The sequence below is a fragment of the Canis aureus genome, chromosome 15 (assembly GCF_053574225.1).
Source record: "Canis aureus isolate CA01 chromosome 15, VMU_Caureus_v.1.0, whole genome shotgun sequence".
Taxonomy (NCBI): Eukaryota; Metazoa; Chordata; class Mammalia; order Carnivora; family Canidae; genus Canis; species Canis aureus.
In genome coordinates this window covers 63,154,677-63,177,558 of record NC_135625.1, presented here as the reverse complement: position 1 = coordinate 63,177,558, position 22,882 = coordinate 63,154,677, and the positions used below count along the sequence as shown (strand labels likewise).

Here is a 22,882-nt window from a genome sequence, read left to right as displayed (position 1 = left end):
CACGACGCTAAGATACCACTGATTCTAAAATACATTCTGAATGCCTCCTAAAATGCTTTTTAGAGATGTTAAAATGTGCAAAGATGTTTATTTTTAAATCAGTGAAATATGGTAGTGCTCTCTATACCTTCTAAGAAAGATTTAAGACCTTCCTCAAGGAACAAAGTGAGAGATTGGTTTCCATTTTTCTCTCCTTTCCTTCATTTGCCTTTTTGTAAATGTGCAAGCGAGCAGGGAAGTCTGGTATTTCCTGATAGTGGAGAGATAGAGGTCTTAGCCTGAAAGTAGGAAACAATAATGAGGGGCACCTGAGGGGCTCAGTCAGTGAAGCATCTGCCTTTGGGTCCTGAGATCGAGTCCTGCGTCAGGCTTCCTGCAAGGAGCCTGCTTCTCTGTTTCCCTTTGCCCCCACTCATGCTTGTTCCATCTCTCTAGTGCTCTGTCTCTCTTAAATAAATAAAATCAATTAAAAAAAAAAAAAAAAAGGAAAGAAACAACCATGAAAGGCAAATGAGACTTTGTTTGTGATTGGAGAATTGCAATTCAGGGAGCAGAGATTCAGGTACTCATGCAGTGTTCCTGCTTTAGAGTGAAAGTAAGGGATGTCTAAAGGAAAAGGAAGGGGAAGCAATCACATGAAATAAGAGAAAAATTTTCTGTGAGTGTTGTAACAAGCTAAGTTCCTCGAGGTTATACATTGAGTGGCTGCTGATTTTATCTTCAGGAAGTCCTTAACTTTCAGTCTTGTGATCATGTGTCCATTTTGCTGACTTTGCAGACAGTTGTCATTTTGCCAGGTCCACAGCTTTTGGCCCTGTCCATACAAGGACAGGCAAAGTTTTCTCCAGTGGCTACTCCAGCTCCATTTGAGAATGGCTCTGGTCATGTTGGTTTTTCACAGACGACTAGACAAAGGATCTGGAAATCCACCAGATTATATAATGTGCTTTGTAATGCTAAACATGACCTAAAAATAAGAGGACTATAAGTTGATAACTGATTAGTCATATGTTTCATTAAAATTATGAATAAATGTATTGTTTGATCAACTTTGTATTATAGGACATTTTATGGGATAGCAAAACCTGCCCTGCATAGGGATTTGGAACTAAAAATAACATTGGATGCATGTTGAGAAATGAGTTGACTTGCTTTAAAATCTCACATGAAGGGTGCCTGGATGGCCCGGTTGGTTACTCATCCGACTCTTGATTTTGGCTCAGGTCATGATCTCAGGGTTGTGAGATTGCGTCCAGCATTGAACTCCATGCTCAGCAGGGAGTCTGCTTGAGATTCTCTCCCTCTGCCCCTCCTCTCATGCTCTTTCTCTGTCTAAAATAAATACAATCTTAAAAAAAAAAAAAAAAAGCACCTCACATGATCGCTAGGTACAAAGGTTAGTTGTAAGAGCATGAGTTGTGGTTATCTTTGACCTGATTCCATTAATGTGTGTGTTCGTCATGTGCTAGATGTAAGGAAAGTCTCATGATGGTTTGATTTATTCTCAGGTTTTGATAGCTTTTTACATGTTGTACTTTTACAGCTTACTGATCATTTTGTAGTAACATTGAGGTCATAGAGGACAATTTGGATGGCACTAAGCACCCTACTTGTAGTTAAATGTCTAGTGGAATGAGTGGTAAACTCAGAAACAGGATCTGAAATCTCAGCTGGATTCTGGCAGTAGTTAATTATTTGAATCTTTTTCTTACTGGGTCTTGAGTTCTTTTGATATTGGCTGCTTTTCCTCGAAAATTATAGTCCTTCTCTTCTTGGACTCAGACTGTCACTTTTATGCTGTGAAACCAATAGTTGGCTGAGTTGTAAACACTGTTGAGAAAAAGGTGTATAAAATACCTTGTTGCTGAGGAGAGAGAGGAAGAGAATATTTGTCCCGTCCTCCCCTTCATGCATCTTCAGGAGCAAAATGATAGAATTTCCTGCTTTTTTCCTTTGTTGAGAACATTATCTTTGTGATGATAGTAATTGATGTGAAAGCCTTACCACAGATCCCTTTAGTTGCTTTAAATTAAAATAAAATTAAATGTGTAAATAAGGAGGTCAGAAACATGTTTCAAACCCCAAATTAACTTATGTTTGTGGCTTTATTTCCACTACTGCTCCCCTTTCTTATTTAGCTCTAGCTAAATTCACTTTGCCTACCTTTCTCTGAGCATTCAGGGCAAGCAGTGGCCTCAGAGTCTGCACTGGCTGTTGCTTTTCTCACAGGAAGCCTCGGGCCCCATCTCTCACTTCCTACTTACATTATCACCTCCTTGGAGTCTGGTATTCTTCCTTTTCTACTTTCCTGATTAATTTTTCTCCTTACCATTTGTCATAATCTAACATCCTGTGTATTTTTCGTATTTTTTCCTTTTGAGGAACATAAACTCCATGCTGCAGGATTTTCATTGCTGTATATCCCTTGTGCCTAGAACAGTTCTAGGTATATAAGAAAGTGTTGAGTGATACTTGGTGAATAAGTAAAACTGTAGTGGCATTTGTGGTTATTTTTCTTGTAGGAGAGAGGTTGAATTACAAAGTATTGTGTGTATAATAAACGGTTTTCCATATAGATCACGAATAGTTCTGCTTTAAAATTTAAATAATTGATGAGATAAAACAGTGAAAGATTCCAGATGCATTACAAAAATTAGTCACTGGGATTGGGTGTGTCACAACTGAATGTAGTCAGTAGAGCTTTTTCTGGCAAGTAAAGCGAATCAAAAACCAGTATGATTATGTTCCTTTTTATATTTTTTCCTTTGGTACAAATCACTTTCTATTTACTGGAACATTTCATTCTGTGTCTCTCTGTATGATAGAGGAATTATTAAACTCATGAGATATCTTTCAGGTAAAGTATAGGACATTCAGATGTTTTTACTAGAACTTTAAAATTAAATTGATTATTAAATTTTATTTATTTACAGTCAAGAACTAGGGAACTTTACTTTTTTTTCTTTTTGAAAGTTTTTATTCTTGTTGAGGCTCTGATATAATAATATCAAGCAATTGACGATGGCAGTTCATTGAGTGTATATAAAGCTGATTCAACTTACTTTGTCTTTGAAGGTTACCAGAAATCTAGGGATTCAAAGCATCATTCTTTTTGAAGAGCAGTGATTGCAAGAGAGGGTCTCCAGATGCTTACTAAATAGGAAGTTTGCAAGGCACTTGTTAGGTTCTAAATGGCCATGGCCATTTGCAGCGTGAAAATTGGCAAGTGCTAGAAATCAGGGTTCCATCTCCCTTTAGCTATTTGGGCTGGTATTTTACAGTGTAAATTTGGTAATTTTCATCAACTATATTCCCTTGGATTCCAATAGGCTTTTTAAAAAGGCTTAGAAAGAGGAAAAGTTATAACCAGTTTCATGGAAATGTGCCCAGGATATTAAAACTTCCTTTTTATGTGTTCTGGCAGGGGAAAAAGGGGGAAATGTACATTATCTCCCTTTGGCCCATATCATTTCCAGATATATGTGTGGGTGGAACAGTGGTAGTGGGGTGTAGTTTACGTGGAACCTTCTTGGCATTGGCAACTTGAGTATAAATGCTACTGATTATTCACTGGCCTATAGATCTTTGGAGCTTTGAGCACCAATGTCTTACTTTATAATGAATGCCAACGAAAGAAATACAATTCAGTTTGTAGCTGATGTAGAACTGGACCATAGGGTTCATTAAGTAAGGAACACCTATATTGAGCCTCTCATGGTTTGTTCTTTATATTAAAAGACAATTCTGGGCAGCCCGGGTGGCTCAGTGGTTTAGCACCATCTTCAGCTCAGGGCATGATCCTGGAGACCGGGATTGAGTCCCACATCGGGCTCCCTGCATGGAGCCTGCTTCTCCCTCTGCCTGTGTCTCTGCCTCTCCCTCTCTGTCTCTCGTGGATAAATAAATAATAAAATATTAAACAAATAAAAATAAAAAATAATTCTAAGATTGTATCTCTGTTCATACAGCTTATGTTATTAAAAGTAATTTTATAAGACCTAGAAAGGCTTAGAGATTAATTGGAAAGTTAGAACACTCTAAAATTGTGATGGATACATTAGTTTCTGAGGGTAACTCTTTAGTGATACAAGAAACAGCACAGTGAGTGGTTTTTAAGTTCATATTACAGGACAGTTATTTCAAGACTTCTTTGTGCCAGGATCTATGCTGAGTTTTGAAAATAAAAGGGATAAGCAAATTATTTTTTCTGCATGCCTAAAGTGTATAACTTGTTATTGAAGGAGAAATGTATAAGAATGATTAGTTGGAAAGAGTTAAATACTATGGTTTATAGGTGCGAATAATGGGAAAAGAGAGAGGTAGGGAAAATGAGTACAATATTTGCTCTAGGTTTTAAAAGATAAGCAGGTCTTTTCTAGAGCAGATAACTACATTTGTTGGGTATTGATTTATTTTGTTCAGACACCATACTAAGCCCTTTATATGTTTTTTTTTCCCTGTTGAATTTCCCATTATTATAGTCTATACTTTGTGGACTCAGACATGTTAATTATACTTCTCAAACATGTCAAAGTCACACAGGTAATAAATAATAAAATTGGGACTTGAACTAGGTCTCTTGAATGCCAAAGTTGATGTTCTTAATCACTGCATCATTCTGAAGATCATTTAAAGCAAAAGGAAGACCATGAACAAAGACATGAGATCTGTGAAGGTGCCTGGAGTGTCTACAGAACAGGGAACCACTCTAGATCAGTTCAGTAGACTAGAACCCAGCAGGAGTTGAGAGGGTAACTTGAAAACCTAGGTCTGACATAGCCACTGCCAAAACAGGATATGCCCTTTAGCCACTGATGTATTTGGTTAATGTTATTGGTGCAGGAAATTCAGAAATGAGCACATGGCCTGGCCTTCAAAGCCTGAGCCTAGTAATGATACTAGTATTTTTTTTTTAAAGATTTATTTATTTGAAAGACAGATCTAAACAGACTCCACACTGAACAGGGAGCCCAACATGGGCCCTATCTCATGACCCTGAGTTGACACTTGAGCTGAAACCAAGAGTTGAACAGTTGAATACTTAATCGACACTGAGGGGTGCCACCTAGACGCTCTTCAGTTATTTCTTGCTTTGCATACTTGCCTAGAAATTTTTTTTTTAATTAAAAATTAAATTTTTTTGATCTTTAGATGAATTTCTTCAGCTTTATAGTTTTATTTAAGTATATATATATATATATATAATATATATAGATATATTTACCATATATAGTTCAGTTCAGTTATGCTGTGTATATACTATATACTGTGTATATGGCATACAGTCTTCTAGAATTTTACTGTGTGGTATGAAGCAGGACATTTATACCATCTGTATCTTCAATTTTCATCTAAGTGGGAGGCCCTTTTGTGTTCCCTGTTGAACCACTAGGTTGCTCTAATTTCAGCGCTGCAGCTCTTGACTTAAAAAGTACGTTGTGCATGCTGTTAAAATCCTTTATAAAGTTTGGTAAACAAATACTAAACCCATTTGTGAATAAATGAACCAAAATGCAAAGATGGCTTTCTTTTAACTAGCATGTGGCTGGTGCTACCTCCCACCTGCCTTTGTCAACTTCTTCTTTTCTGATAGAGCAGAACTATCATTTTGAGGTCTACCCCAACATGTTTTCAGTTTCTAATCTGATTTAATCTGCTGTTTTTTGCTGAAAAATAGCACCCCCCACCTCCTCCTTAAAGAGCTTTTAAATGGAGTAGAGAGTTGATTTCAGCATTTATATGATATAAAGGCAAATACAGAAAAAGTTAATGATTTCTCTCTCCCCTTTTGATTCTCATTCTCCTAAGGTAATTGGATTTTAGCTTGTTACACCTTTTTCTGTGTTCATTTCTGGCAAATGTCTACCTTAAAAATAAAATAGCCAGTTACTTTACCAGTAAAATGAGTTTATCAGGGATGGCAGAGAAATTGCAATTGGGGACAAATAAACTGTGGTGAACCATGGGCAAGTCTGTGTGTGTGTGAGAGCGCACAGGAGCAAGGTCAGCTTTTATGAGGTTTAGGAAAAAAATTGAGTTGTTTTCACTGGAATTTCATTGGAGAAGAACACGAGTTTGACGTGGTTTCTCTCTCGCCGCAGGAGGTGGTTAGTGTCTTGTTGCTGGGGCAGGTAGGGATCTTCCTTTTCTTGAAGGCAGGAAATACAACTCCTATGTGAAAAGTGCCCATCCCTTGTCAAAATAATTCTGAACCTGCAGTCTTCCTGTTGGTGATGCAGGCTGAGAGTGGGTGGGTAGTGTGTGTGTGAGAGCACAGGAGCACTGGTGTGCGAGAGCGCCCCCTTCAGGACTCCACACTCCATTTTCAATGAGGTTTCATGTAACTATTGAAAAGTTCTTTGTGAGAGCAGTAGGAAAATACTAACAGAATTGAGACTTGGGTACATTCCTTTTTTTTTTTTTTTTTTAAGATTTTATTTACTTATTCATGAGAGACAGAGAGAGGCAGAGACACAGGCAGAGGAGAAGCAGGCTCCATGCAGGGAGCCTGATGGTGGGACTTGATCCTGGGACTCCATCCTGGGACTCCATCCTGGGACTCCATCCTGGGACTCCAGGATCACACCCTGGGCCATCGGCAGGCACTATACCGTTGAGCCACCCAGGGATCCCCAAGAGTTGGGTACATTCTTAAATGGAACACAGATATATAAAAAATCTTATTACCCTAAGCTTTGAAGAACAAATATTTCTCTAGTTTCCTATGACCTATTTTAGTGCAAGGAGGAAAAAAAACCCTGCGTTCTGTTCTATAAAGTAGAGTGTGTTGCATCTTTATTTGCTGTCCTGAGAATCTGGTTGTGAGTCACTTTCCCTAACTGCTTAAAAAGCACTTTTAAAAGCATTCGGTTTAAATAGTTAAATTACTGGTAATTTTGGGAGGAAAGATTGCTTGAGTGGTCCACAAATTATCTGCTTTTAATTTTTACTCTAAAACTTAAATAATGTACTATTTTAGTAATTCTTTGTTGTATTCCGCTGTGGCATTCAGTGATTGTTGGCCAGAATTTTTGGGTTGGAGGAATATTGTCTGAAATGTTCGTTTCTTTCCATTGGTTAAAATTTTATTTTACTTTTTTTTAATCCTATAAGCACAAGTGCTAGGTTGACAAGATATAAAAGATTAACATGTAAAATTAACGCTCCCTTCTATTTTTGTGTTTTAACACCTTTCCTCTTTGATAGATCCTCTTTGCATTTGCAAAAATATATGATATATTTTCTTTATAAAATGTTCACACAGATGGTTGTATAACATATCCGTTTAGCACGTTGCTTTTTCTCTTTACTGTTATACTGGAGATTGTTTGATATTAAAAGATACGGAGTCATCTGTGAGGAACATAGCATAAACCTATGCTAATGCATTGTTTTTGTTCTTATTCTTTTAAAAATAAAAACAAATCTTTGGATGGCCTTGCTTATAGAATTTGTGTATATATCATTTCTAGGATAAAGAAAAAAACAAAACAAAAACAGGAGTTGAGAGATCTGACCTGTTGACCTGGACCTGGATGTGTGTGAGGGCCACTGAAGTTGTTAGCTGTTAGTGTGTGAGAATGTTTACCTTTGTCCTAGTGCAGGTCATTTGTTGTCAAAGCTCAGCCTACTGATAGAAGTTCCTCTTGAATTCTCTAAAAGCCCATTCATGAGCTAAAGATGTTTATTTACCTTGAGTTTAGTAAGATTTCTTCCAGTGTGGTTTTGCCTCCTGATATGATGGACTGTGTGTCTGTAATCCAAATTACTTTGTGGTACATGGTTCTCTAGAATTAAAATTTGTGTATTTATTTCCTTTATTTTTTTATTAAAGAGTGAACAAAAGACTTTTATTTAGAAGTGCTTTGATGACATGATGTGCTGTATAATCGGTGTCAATTCGAGAAGGACATTGAGTCAGTGTCTAGTAAACTCTGAAATTCCAAATAAATGTCACTTGTTTTCTCTGAACTAGAGGCCTCAGAGAATATCGGACTGGTTTGAATGTATCCCACTTTAGCTTAATTTGGACTTATTTTGGTTATAAATATTGGTATTCCTTTTGAGTCAAAATCCTGTGTAAGGAATATTAAAGTTCTCCATATTGTCATTATTTATAAGATTGCTACATGTGAAGCCCCCTCCCCCAGTCCTCCCAGTATTTCTCATGGTACCTAACCAAGCCCAAATAGAAAATCTAGAGAATGAATTTTAAAAGATAGTATTTTTTGGCGTGTTGAACCTCATTGGCCCTCACTGATGGCCAGTGAGGTTGCAGGAGTAGCCTAGGGATTAAAGGAAGGCCTTCTGATTTAGAAGCATGTGCCAAACTTAAATGGATTCTGCCTTCAGAAAATGTTATGAATCGACTTTTCAAGTGTGAGTACTATCAAGGACCTAGCTGTCAACATGTCAAAACCAATGTGAAGGACTATAATTTTTTTGTACTTCATGATGAACCCTTAAGGTTATGACACTACATCTACAGTTTGCTAGGCAGTGATTGATTTATTGATTGACGGGAAACACAGTTTATTGTGGTCCAGGTCAGCAGGGCAAAGGACAGTTGATGGAGCAGCTTTGAATTCTGTCAGTAACTCGAAAGGTGTCAGTATTCCAACATGAAGAACTCCGTTTCCTTCATTTGACTTACAGCGAGAATGTGTTTTTGGGAACAAGTATATGGCTAACCTTTGCAAAAGTGAAAAAAGAAAATATTTCTTGGTATAGACTTTTCTTTTATGTTCAGAAAGACTTAAAACTTTTTAGACTTAACTTCCTTTTCTTATTCCCCCTACCTACACAATAGAAGCTTACCAGGTGTAAAATGCATCTCTGGCATAGTGTATTCCTGTGAGAATTTATCAGGAGAATTTTGTTTTTAGTGACAAAATTTTTATAATATGAGGGTCATCAAACTTGGACAGAACCATTTATGGTTGCTTTGTGGTAGGCAGTGTTCTTCACAGAAACTGATTTAAACCTTTTAGAATCTAAATATACTTTCAACCTGTAGATAGAATGATAGTAACTAGATACAGAACAAGGTTTGCAGGGCTTTCTGGTGTAATACATGGCTTTTTTTTTTTTTCCCCCCCTGGAATAGGCACTAAATATAAATATCCACTTAACCTGAAAAGCCTTCATGTAATCTTATGGCAAAAAATTTCTAAACTCTTTATTTTAGTTGCACTTCTGCAGAACATCTCCAGTTTCTTTAGATTTGTCTGAATTTATAATGATCAAGATACCATTTATTCAATATAGTATTGGAAGTCCTAGCCAGAGCAATTAGGCAAGAAAAATAAATGCATCCAAATTGGAAAGGCAGCTGTAAAATCACCACAATTTCCAAATGACATATTATATATATAAAAGTCTAAAGACTCCATCAAAAAACTGTTAGAACTAATAAATTCTAAGGTTGTAGGTTATAGGTTACAAAATCAATACACAAAAATCTGTTTTTCCCCCTAATAATGAGCTATCAGAGAAATTAAGAAAACAGTTCCATTTACAGTTGCATCAAGAGCATTTACAGTTGCATGAAGAGCCTAGGAGTAAATTTAACCAAGGAGGTAAAAGACATGTGCACTGAAAACTATAGTTCCTTGATGAAAGAAAGTAGAAAAGACACAAATGAATGGAAAAGATATTCCATGCTCATGGATTAGAAGAATTAATATTGTTAAAATGCGTAGACTACCCAGGAGAACATACAGATTTAATACAACCCCTATTGAAATTCCAATGGCATTTTTCACAGAAATAGAACAATCCAAAATGTGTATGGAACCATGAAACACCCTGAATAGTGAAAGTAATCTTGAGAATGAAAAACACAGGTTGAGGCATCAAGGTCCCTGATTTCAAATTATATTAGAAAGCTGTAGTGATCAAAATGGTACGTACGGTATTAGCATAAAAACAGACACATAGGTTAATGGAACAGAGTAAAAAAAAGCCCAGAAATAAACCCATGCTTATATAGTCAATTGATGACAAAGAAGCCATGAATATAGAATGGGGGAATAAATAGTGTTGGGAAAAATGGACACACACAAAATAATAAAACTAGACCACTATCTTACATCATACACAAAAAATAAAATGGATTAGAGACTTAAACATGGGACCTGTAACTGTAAAACTCCTAAAGAAAACAAAAGGGGAGTAAGCTCCTTGACATTTGTCTTGGTGATGATTTTTTTTTTTTTCTTAAATATGGTAACCAAAGCATCAGTTGGGATGTCATTCTTTTTTTTGGGGGGGGGGGAGGGAGGAAGTCGTTCTAAAAAGCTTATGCACAGCAAAGGATAGCATTGCCAAAAGAAAGGACAACTTACTGAAGGGGAGAAAACAATCATATGGAGAAAAGGGAACCCTTGTGTACAGTTGGTGGCAATATAAATCAGTGCAGCCACTATGGAAAACGATATGGAGGTTCCTCACAAAATAAGAATAGAGCTACTTTATGACTCAGCAATTCCATTTCTGGGTATTCAGAAAAACAAGTATCTCCACACTTATTGCAACATTATTTATAATAGCCAAGATATGGAGGTATCCTAAGTGTCTATTGATGGATAACTATATAAAGAAAAAATATATATATGTGTTGAAATATTATTCAGTCACAGAAAAGGAGATCTTGCCATTTGTGACAACATTGGGGTGGGGGGGATCTTGGGAATATTATGCTACTTGAAATAAGTCACAGAAAGACAATCATATGATCTGTTGTTTTACGTGGAATCTAAAAAAACCCAAAAAATAAGCTTGTAGGTACAGAGAACAGATTGCTAGTTGCCAAAAGTGAGGAGTGGGGAAAAAATGGGCCAACTGCATTTGGGATTTTTTTTAATATAAATATATTGAAATTAAAAAACCAAACATAAACATTTAAAAAACACCATTTTGCTGTTTTAAGGCAAGACAATTGGTTTTATTGCTTACTTTTCCAGTGTCTCTCCTGGAACGTTTTGTATACTAGTCATTTAAGAGTAGTACTGAGGATTCCAGAACCTAGAAAGGGATATTGTGTTTTACAAGGGTATTTTTTCATTCTGTAAGGAATTGTATTAAGTTGGGAAACTGTTCATCCCCAGACAAATAAGAATTGAAGAAGAGTCACTTGATTAGTAGAGAAAGTAGCTGGAGTAAATATATTATAAATGAATGTAAACAATCGGAAGAGGTACCCAACAAATATTTGAGTGTGTTTTATGCAGACGAGGAAGAAGTTGCAAAGGATCCTGAGAAGGAGTGGCCTGGCAGGTAGGAGAACCAATGGAGAATAGTTTCCAAAAAGTCAGGGAAAGAACATGATTCAGGAAGGATGGATGCAAGATGTGATCTAGTTTGTCATGCTATGGAGATGTGTCAGGCAAGATGAGAACCTATATTCAGCTGTTGAATTTTGAAATAGAAGGTCACTGGTGACTGAGACACTAGTTATTTCCGGGAGGTGGTGGGATGAAAACTTCATTGAAGTGCGTTTTGATGAACACTGAAACAAAGGGATGGAGTGGCAGCTGAAGGTAGATGGCAGAATGACCATCTAACTTATCCCTTAAACCAGGGCCCTTTGCTAATGGAAGGGGGCAGATTTTATTATGCTAGTGCAACTGGGGTATATTGACTGGTCACTCTTGGTGGGTAGAGCCAGGGATTTCTCAGGGAGGTATCTGTTAATGTCTACTCTTTACTTTCTCTGAAGCAATTTCTTATATATGATTTACCAATGCTTAGTCCATTGGTAATTTGATTATTTTAATAGACTCGTATGAAATATTTCTTCAGAGCTTTTAAATACTTCTGCTTTTCCACATGCAATTTATTTCTTCAAAGAACAAAATGACTTGACAGTTTTGATTTCCCTGTACACACTTGAAAAAAATATTACTCTTAATTAATTTTTTTTTTTTTAATTTATGAGTCATAGAGAGAGAGAGAGAGGCAGAGACATAGGCAGGCTTCATGCACCGGGAGCCTGACGTGGGACTCGATCCCGGGTCTCCAGGATCACGCCCTGGGCCAAAGGCAGGCGCTAAACCGCTGCGCCACCCAGGGATCCCAAAATATTACTCTTAAATATAGAAGTTTGTAATATATGAAAATGAAGTTCAATACTCTAGAGTTTTTATTTAACTGAAATACTTTTAGGGATGAGACTCATAATAGTGATCCTTGGTCCTCTGACAACATCGCTGTTACAAATAACGATTGGCATGTGTTTTGTCTAATGTTCTATTTTATCTGACTTCCAGTACATTTTTTTTAAAACATCATTAAACCCTTGGTAACTTGCTAATGCATTTCAGTAAATTTTTTTGAAGATTTTATTTATTTATTCATGAGAGACACAGAGAGAGAGAGAGAGAGAGAGAGAAGAGAGAGAGAGAGAGAGGGAGGCAGCCTCTATGCAGGGAGCCCAGTGCGGGACTCAATCCTGGGACTCCAGAATCACGCCCTGGGCCGAAGGCAGGCGCCTAACCACTGAGCCACCCAGGCATCCCAGTAAATTTTTTTTTTATTGTAAATTTTATTTAAATATATTTTCATTTAGGGTATTAGTCTTCAATCCTTTTTTGATCTCATACCATACTGGTTAAAGACAAAACAACCAATTTATGTTTGTTTATTAAAAAGTTACAAGTAATTATTGTGAGATATATATATATATATATGTAGTATTTAAAAATAATGATGCAGAGTTGGGGCACATGGGAGCCTCTGTCAGTTGAGTGTCCAACTCTTGATCTCAGCTCAGGTCTTGATCTCAGGATTATAAGTTTAAGCCCCACATTGGCCTAGTGTGGAGCCTACTTAAAAAAAAAGTGATGCAATTAATGTTGGCTTTCGGCTATTTTTTTAAAGATTTATTTATTTATTTACGTATTTACTTATTTATTTATGATAGAGAGAGAGAGGCAGAGACACAGGAGAAATGAGAAGCAGGCTCCATGCCAGGAGCCTGACGTGGGACTCGATCCTGGGACTCCAGGATCGTGCCCTGGGCCAAAGGCAGGCGCCAAACCGCTGAGCCACCCAGGGATCCCCTGGCTTTCTACTATTATTAGTTAATATTTCAAGGCACCATACAAGTCTCAACTTTGATTGCCTATTAGACTCTCTTACGGTTTTGAAAAAATATGATGCACAGGCCCAACTGGCAGCATGTTGAATTAGATTTCTAGGGAAGGAGATTGGGTTTTTAAAAAAATCTGTGATGCTCATACACAGTGAGGTTGTAGAGAAAAGGGAATCATTGTGCATGAGTGGTGGCAATATAAATTGGTGAGGTTGATAGCTACTTCTCTATAGACTTTATTCATTTGTGATAATTGATGTAAATCTGAAGTTTGTATCTTACTATTATTCTTTTTTCCTCCCCTCCTTCCTTCCCTCTTTCCTATCATTTTTTTTCCTTCCTCCCTCCATCCACCAAGGTCTTCTCAGAATTGGTAAGATTGTATTTGAAAGTTAAGAGCTAATTTTAGCTTAGTTTTAGGCAGGAATGATGAGTTGTCATTTTCATGTATAATTATGCTTTTGCAGAATTTGTATTATCTTCAACATGTGTTGAAAAATATTTTTAAGGTACTCAGCCATTTGCAAAGATTAGTTTCTGTAAAAATCTGTCACACAGGTAAATTGCATCATCATAATGTATTGAGAGAGAAGTGAGTAATGGTGCAGTGATTATGCCTTTGTGTGGATCGAGCTCTTTTTCTTTAGGAAATCTCATTTATAATAAGTCATGACCATTTACTACAAGGACAAGTGAGATGCTAGTTCCAAATAATATATCTGATAAGGGGCTATTATCCAAAATATACAAATAATTTGTACAACTCGATAAAAAAATATCCAATGAAGAAATGGGCAGATGACATTTTCTCACTTTTTTTGTTTAAAGTTTATTTTGAAAATAAACTCTACATCCAACATGGGGCTCAAACTTAGACTTCTGAGATCAAGTCCAATGTTCTACCAACTGAGCCAATCTAGTACCCCTGACTAGACCTTTTCAAAAGAAAACATGGATAACAGGTATATGAAAAGATGCTAAATGTCATAAATCATTAAGGAAATGCAAATCAAAACTACCACAAGAGATCACCTCATGCCTGTTAGAATGGCTATTATCAAAAAAGACAAGAAATAACAAATGTTGGTGAGGATGTAGAGAAAAGGGAATCATTGTGCATGAGTGGTGGCAATATAAATTGGTGCAGTCACTGTGGAAAACAGTATAGAGATTCCTCACAAAATTAAGAAAAGAGCTACAATATGACCCAGCAATTCTACTTCTGGATATTTATCCAAAGACAATTAAAACACTAATTTATAATTTAAACAGATAAAAACATCTCCATGTTTGTTGCAGCATTACTTACAATAGCCAAGATATGGGAGCAACCTGTGTCCATTGATGGATGAATGGATAAAGAAATTTTGGTGTGTGTACATATATATATATATATATATATGCATATATATATATAGTGCAAATAATCAGCTCTAAAATAGAATGAAATCTTTCAATTTGCTATAATATGGATGGACCTTGAAGGCATTATGCTAAATGGAATAAGCAAAAGAAAAATCTCATATGATGTTTTCTATATGTGAAATCTAAAACAAAACCTATAGATACAGAGAACAGATTGGTAGTTACTAGAGGTAGATATGGGTGGTAGGGGAAATTGGTAAATTTTTCTTTTTCTGTTTAAATAAACTGGATTTAAAAAAAATGATCTGAAATAGAAATTGGATTTTTTGGTATTTGCTGTTCTGTTTCCTTGCTTTACCTTCTAAATTAAAAGATAATCTTGAAATAATACATTTTTCCAAAATGAAATAGAATTGTCTTTGTCTTCCGTTGCAATGGGCTTTTTTCCTTGACTTTATACTTGAAATCCAGACTTTTGGACTCTAGTGACCCTTGTTGAAGTAATTGCTGAATCATTACTTTATGGAATAGTTTTTAGTTTTTTTTTCCCTTGCTCCAGGACTTTAAAAAATTTAGACTTTATTAAAAAAAAAGCTTTATATTTACAGAAAAATTGTAATAGTGAAGAGAGTTCACATAGAATGGCCCCTACCATGTTCAATTTTTTTGTATATTAATATTTTACTTGAGTATGGTACATTCATATAATTAATGAACCAGTATTAATAGTTGCATAGTTTATTCATATTTCCTTAGTTTTTACCTAATGTTAATTTTCTGTTTCTGGGTCCCTTTCACATATTTGTCATATCTCCTTAGGATCCTGTTTGTGGCAATTTCTCTTTGTACTTACTTCAGGATTTCCAGGTACCTTTGGAGTACTTGGGTTTTGATATATTCAGGATTAGGAGTTTTCATCTTCTGCTATAATTGAAACCCCTTTGAGAAAGCAATTCTGGTACTACTGACTTAATGTTTGAGAAGTTGAGGCCAGTCTATGCTGTTGTGTTCTTTAAAATGGAGTGTGTTTATATTTTATAAAGAAAAAGTTCTCTTATTCTTGCAATCATGTCCTCTTGTCTTACATTTCTCTTTGAGATTGCCTTAGGATACTTGATTTAAAAATCTGTAGTCTTTATAGTGTAACAAGAGAGTTCTGCATAGCCTTTTAATTTTTTTGTGTGTGTGTGTATCCCAGAACCATATTGTTGTGACAGCTTAAAAAATACTTGAAGTAGTGCTATCCATATTCTTCTTTCCATGTTCCTGACTTTCCCTCTTCATATAAATTTTGGTAAATTTAGAGTCAAAGGCAGTGTCCCATGATTTAGTACCCCAGAGTGATGTGTTCTAGATTTTAGAATGTCTGCTTTGAAGTATACTGCCATAAACTGTTCAGTTATAATAGGTAGTTTGGATGCTACTTTTTCTGCAACCTATGGATTAATAATCATGAGGGCTTTGAGTGTGAAATGAATGCCAAACTGATTTCATCAAGTTAAAATTCCAGAGGAGACTAGATGAAAAAAGGAAAGGACATCAGTTCCTAGTACCTAGATAGAACAAGCTTAACATAAATGTTATATGTAGAAATTGGTGAAGTAGTTAATTCTTGATCATTAATGACTTAATGTATGGCACGGTTAAGATTTACTAATTTTAAACCGCATCATTCTTTTCAAAAATGCCTTCCCAGGTATTACCTTCATGAAGGTATTGGTTTAGAGGAGCAATAGTGTGGATAATAAAGCTGTTCCATTCCCCCTCATCACATTGCTCTTGAGCCACAAAAATGCTGAGTTTACATATCAAAGAATCTGTGACAGAAGGCAGTTTCATTCCTTCATTTAAATATACGTATCATATTGTTGAATGCCTTTTTTAGCAGTGCAGACCTTGTCAAATATATTAAAGGACCATTGATTTATCCAAATTATTACCTCCTTGCCATTAACATTATATTGAACACTTACCATGTGTCAAGCGATGAATTTTTTTAAAAATTATTTATTAGTAAGGGAGGCAAGTAGTAGGGAGAGAGACAGGGAGAAAATATCAAGCAGACTTCCTTGCCCCCCCACTCCCGCACAGAGTCCTGGGGGAAGGGGGTTCGATGTGACCACCCTGAAATCACAACCTAAGCTGACATCGAGTTGGGTACTTAACCAACTGAGCCACCTAGGTGCTGCCCCCAGGCTACAAATTTCCTGTATTGATTTTCTGTCCATGCTGAGTGAATGGGTTAAAGTTTCCCTTCCTGCATTTTGATGCATGCTTGTGCCTCTTCCAATTCCTATGTAGATTATTGCAACTTGACCCAGCCTGATCGCTGCATTAACACTTAGTTTCTCTCTATAGAGTAGGGGAACCCCAAGTAATAGTGACTTAAGGTAGAAGTTTAGTTTTTTTCACAGAAAAGAAGTCTGTAAGCAGGCATTGAAGTGGTGGAATGGAGGCTTCATGGAGTCATGGGGGACCCAAGCTCCTTCAGGCTGTTCCTCTTGTTTTTGTGGAGGCCGAGAAAATGAAGGCCATTCCACTTTAAGTTCAGTGTTATCACAAGTACAGCCATCCCAGGCCCCTGTGAATAAGAGCTGAACTTTACCTTACCTCAGTTACAGGAAAAAAACAGCTTACAGCTTAACGTCCTAGAAAGCCCCATATTAGACTAAGAACAGAGCCCAAGCCAAGGGCAGGAAGCCCCTATTAGAATAAGAACAGAGCTCAATGCCCTTGAAGGCCCCATATCAGAATGTAAACAGAACTTGAGGAATTGCTCCCCCCCTTCTGGAGTTCCCCTAGACCAGTCCTTAAAACTAAGCTGAAACCCACCTCGGGGTCCAAGTCCCTGCTCCGCTGTGTCAGGTATACTTGGACCCAAGCTCAAGCTTGTAAATAAACCCTAGTGCGCTTGCATCGGTGTCAGCTCCTTGGTGGTTTCTTGGATTCGCGATCTTGGGCACAACATTTGGGGGCTCGTCCGGGATCTGAGAAACCCCCAGGACCCCATCCGGAGGGTTTCACGCATGGTGAGTGCACTCAACTCTTTCCACCTTTTGTGCGCATATTTTCTAGGAGCTCTGAACTGTACTTTTACCTGTAGGAATTCCAGTCTGTATTGGGTCGACATTGGCTTAGGCGGACGTGCTGGCAGGCTGTCGACCGGGGGTCTTGAGGAGACGTCCCTTGCCCCCACCTGGAGGACGGGGTCCTCATCTGTAAGGAGGATGGAGGTCCTCATCTGTAGGAGGACAGGAGTCCTCGTCTGTAAGGAGGACGGGGGTCCTCATCTGTAAGGAGGGCCGGCTGCCAGCCCTTCAGGTTACTTTCCGTTTTGTCTCTGTGGTCGCATTGAAATGTTGGTCTATGTTACTATGTCCTTGTTAACTGCATTTGTCTGTGTTGTTGGGCCCTTGTTAATTGTCTTTACTGTCTGTGTCTTGGTGTGGATTGGGGACATAATGGGGGAGACAGAAACCACTCCCCTGTCTCTTATGCTCTCCCACTTCTCAGATATTAGGGAAAGAGCTCGTGTTCCGAGCATAGACATACTCAGAGAGATTACAAATTTATTGCATATCAGAATGGCCAACCTTTGACGTGGGATGGCCCTGAGAAGGAACTTTTCACCTACCTATTATCTTACAGGTTAAGGCCGTGATCTTCAGGGACAAACCGGACGGCCACCCTGACCAGGTGCCCTACATCCTGATCTGGCAGGACATGATTGAGAATCCCCCCTCCTTGGCTAAAACCATTTTTACCCCCCAAAGCAGGACCCACCCAGATTCTAGCCCTGCGGAAAGCCGAGAAGGAGACCAACTTTATGCCCCAAGCGCCCCTATATCCGGTCTTCCAGGATTCCTCCCCGGAGGACCTGATTCTCCCGCCACCCTACCGGGCACCCCCTCCCCCTTCCACCCTTCCATTGAAGACACCCGGGGCTGCAGAAGGGGCTCCACCCCTCTCTGACGAGGGAGTCCCTGTGCGCAGGGCAGCAGTGGGGACACACAGTCAGACCCACTGGACAGCCCCACCTCTGAATGCGGAGCCGGCTGACTCCACCACCCTTCCTCTCCGCACCATGGGGCCCCCCGACGAGACTGGCAAACAGCTAATGTTATATTGGCCATTCTCCACCAGTGATTTATATAATTGGAAAACCCAAAATGCAAAGTTCTCTGATAATCCGAGAGATCTAATCAGGCTTTTAGATACTGTTCTCATTACCCACCAGCCTACTTGGGATGACTGCCAATAGCTCTTGCAGGTTCTCTTCACCACCAAGGAGAGAGAACGAATTCAGGTGGAAGCCTGGAAGTCTGTCCTGGGAGAGGACAGACAGCCGACTCAAAACCCAGACCTCATAAATCATGTTCCGTCTTCCTCCACCTATTATCCCCAATTTAAAACCTGAGGTGCTTGCTGAACTTGATGATCACCAACTTCTTTTCTCCCTCCAAATGTTACAACGAACCCATGAGCAGGTGTGGCCTAAGCTGAGGGCCCTCTATGAGACTGGGCCACCCCCGGACACCCATCAATATCGGCCGGGTGACTGGGTGTACGACGTGCAGAGATACCAACACTGGACACTTCAACCTTGCTGGAAGGGACCTTACATCCTGATCCTGACCACTCCCACCGTTCTCAAGGCCGACGGGATTACTCCCTGGGTCCACTACACCCACGTCCGGCCAGCTGACCCACACGCCGTTCTCAAGGATTTTGTTCCAGAATGGAAAAGCCAAACAGACAAGGACAATCCCCTAAAGCTAAGACTCCCTAGTCTGAGGTTGTCTGTCAAAATAGAAGGGGATTAGACTTAGTCTTCTTACAACAAAGGGTGGGGGGTGGGTTATGCACTGCCTTAATGTAGGATGTTGCTTCTTCGCTGGAATGTAAATGGGAGCAAGAACAGCAACAAGGTTGGTTAGAATCCTGGTTTAATCATTCCCCCTGGCTCACTCTGAGAGCAACCTGGACCCATGATTGGGTCCTTCCTTAGGTTCCTCTGAGAGGGGGAAATGTGGAGGCCGACAAAATGAAGGCCATTCCACTTTAAGTTCAGTGTTATCACAAGTACAGCCATCCCAGGCCCCTGTGAATAAGAGCTGAACTTTACCTTACCTCAGTTACAGGAAGAAAACAGCTTACAGCTTAAAGTCCTAGAAAGCCCCATATTAGAATAAAAACAGCCCAAGCCAAGGGCAGGAAGCCCCTATTAGAATAAGAACAGAGCTCAATGCCCTTGAAGGCCCCATATCAGAATGTAAACAGAACCTGAGGAATTGCTCCCCCCCTTCTGGAGTTCCCCTAGACCAGTCCTTAAAACTAAGCTGAAACCCACCTCAGGGTCCAAGTCCCTGCTCCCCTGTGTGGGGTACACTTGGACCCAAGCTTGATCTTATAAATAAACCCTCGTGCGCTTGCATCAGTGTCGGCTCCTTAGTGGTTTCTTGGATTCGCGATCTTGGGCACAACAGTTTGATCATCCTAGGTGGCTGCTCAAATTTTATTCAGCAGTTCCTCAATTCTTGATCCAGCTGGCAGGATGGAGGAAGAAAAGAAGTAGAGGATCGAGCCCCTTCCATTTTAAGGAGACTCCCTGCAAGTAACTTATAAATAAGGTCTAATACATGTCTCTTTGGCCAGACTTAATCTAAAAACTACATTTAGCTACAAAGGTCTGGGATATATAGTTTTTCATCTGGACAGTAATGTGCGTAAAACAAAAAACAGAGAGCAAAACAAAGTAAAAGCCAAAAATGAAACAAAATGAAAAACCCCCTCAAGATTCTGTTGTTAAAGAAGAAAAAGAATATCCTGAGGCAGTTGCTGGTCTCTGCCACAGTCATTCAGTCATTCCACACAAAGGAGCATCCTAGGTTCCCTTTACCTCTTGATAAGTGATTTTTGCCAACTCTCAAACCTCTTGTCATCGCTGTTTTAACTTGTTTATGCCTACTCCTGCTTCCCTTCTCCAGAATTAGTGGGAAGAGTCCTGAAATCAGAGATGGCTCTGACGTCCTTTATTTGCTAGTTAACTCTAAATGAATTTGTAGTTGTGAAGGTGTGTACTGCCATCTTTTGTAATCCACTTCTTACAGTGGTTGTTGTAAAATTGTTCACATTGTACTGTAATTCCATATTCTCACCTTGTTTTTGTTTACATGTAAATAAATCAGCCACACTCCACCTCTGCCTGAGTTCTGTGTGTCCTACATGTGTTCATGTACCTCGATCTCAGTACCTGTTTTCGTCAATAGGATGTAAGTCTGCGTACGGCCAGAAGCTCAGCAGTGCCTGAACAGGAGTAATTTGTGCCCTATATAAAAGCCTGCTTGAATGAATGAATGAATCCCGGCCTTTCTTCCTCTTCCTTCTCTCCAAAATTTAAGATTGTTCCTATATTTAAAGAGCCTTCTCCCTACTTTGCCGCCATTTCCCCTGCATTTCTCAGAGTTCACTTTTTATTTTTTAGGAAGAGGCATCCGCCTCCTGGTTTACTAACTCCTTGTTCTTGAGGCTCCCTCTGTGACTTTTCAGGTTTTGCTTTGAGATTGCCCCTCCTCGTTGGCCTCTTCTGGTTGTTTAGTCTCTGCGACATCTCTGCAGCAAGCTGTGTTATTGACAGCGCATTCTGGGAAGTATGCTCTTCGCCCTTGTACCTTTCTGGCTTTTCCTTCTGCATTTCCTTTGTTGATGTCCTTCAGCTCTGTAGTGGTGAGCAAAACAGTATGGTGTTGCTTTCATCCTTTGTTCTTTTGTCTCTACCCTTTCTTTGCAATATCTTAGCTTCTGGGCTGCTCTCTGACCTTGGCTATTATCTCTGTATGCGTGATTACCAAATAGACACAGATTGCTTTTACTACTCATTTCTGCATCCCTTTTAAATCCTTCCTGTATGTCACAATTTACACTTCTCTATTTAAACACTGTGTCTGAAATCTCTGTTGTTGGTCTTATGTCTTGGGTTCCTGTCATTAGGGCATTGCTTCTGCAACTGCATGGTAGTAACCCTAATGGCAAAGGATAGCAATTTCCTGTGTGGTGCTTTCCTTGTCTGGAATGCCTCTTCCTTTATTCTTTCCAACTTCTTTTTTTTCCTTTTAAGGAAAAATCAAGTTCAAAAATCTTCATTTCACAAAGATCTCTAGGGTGACACCAGGCCTTATTGACTTTCCGGGCTTTAAACTCCTGCCACACTCATCTCTGTATTACCTGCTCCTCTTCATATACTTCTGTTGTACTGTAGAATAAATCCTCTTCATTATAAATGTTTATCTCACAGATACTCTGTAATCTTATTTCTCTTTGTACTCTCAGCACCTGCAGTATAATCAGCACTTAAGAATGTGTGCTGTGGATGATGGCATCCCCTTTTCATTTCCTTATCTTGTTCCATTTCTAACACTGAGATTGCTTAAAAAATTAATTTTTCTTATCACCAAACAAACATTTCTCTTCCATAAATGAAAAGGAGTGCTTGGACTGAGCTGAATGACAGGTTTTCAACAACCTGATTGCATTTTGCTTTGCACTATTTTTAGTACATAATAAAGGGCTTGAAATGATTGTTAGAGAAGTAACTTTTCTCTGTCTTTTGAGTGTCTTCATTTTTTTTTGAGTGTCATCTAAAAACTTGGAATAAAAGAGCCATGAAAAGAGCTAGTGGGATTCTCTGCATACACAGACAAAATTTTGTATGGGGAGGAGAGAGAATGTGAATAAATGAGAATGAGTGTAAAAACACGCGTCCTCCAGGCCCTACTGGTTGGTAAGTAATGTCAGACCAGACAGACAGAAGAGGAGTTGTGTCAAAAGAGTGGATGCCCCTCACCCCCTATAAAAAGAAGCTTCCCCACTTGTTTTTATGATAAATTGTTTTTTTTAAATCAATTCCTCAGCAATATAGCAATGTGACAGACATATTGAATAAAGTAGATGTAGTTAAATATTGGTGTCTTTTAAAATTAAGGTATGAGAAATTAGCTGTGGTTGAAATTTAGCTCTGGAGATGGAAAATCTGGATTAGTAAAATGTTTCCAGACTCAGATGAGGGTAACAGAGGCCTCTGACTCCATTCACCTACTTATTTCACTTTTTTTTTTTTTTTTTTCATAGGGAAGTTGAAATACTGCCTTGTCGTTCTCAATCAGCCCCTGGACAAATGTGTTCGCCATCTTTGGAGCAAAGGTAATCTTAATTAGTGTTTGTATTTCCTTACTTTCTTTATTTAGGATAATAAAACTACTAAATATTCCAGAATCTAACTACAATACCAAAAAGTGGAGCTTGAAGTAATTTAATTATTGAATTATCAGGTGAATGAATCTGCTTTTATGCTAAGCAGTTTCTATGGGTGGTTTCCACAGCATGGACCCCCAAGGACAGAATTACAATGTAGCATCACTACTCTGT

General features: G+C 38.5%; 1 protein-coding gene across 7 annotated transcripts in view; it reads left to right on the top strand.

The window, feature by feature from the left end:
* Positions 1 to 22,882, top strand: part of TPK1 (thiamin pyrophosphokinase 1) — a 325,016-nt gene that overhangs the window by 40,543 nt on the left and 261,591 nt on the right. For all 7 annotated transcript variants that reach the window (XM_077850267.1, XM_077850269.1, XM_077850271.1 and 4 more), the window contains one exon: positions 22,586 to 22,657. Coding sequence is in view for 3 of the 7 variants with exons in the window: in XM_077850269.1 (XP_077706395.1) it covers positions 22,586 to 22,657 (72 nt within the window). In the remaining 4 variants the exon portion in view is untranslated. The remainder of the gene's footprint in view (positions 1 to 22,585; positions 22,658 to 22,882) is intronic.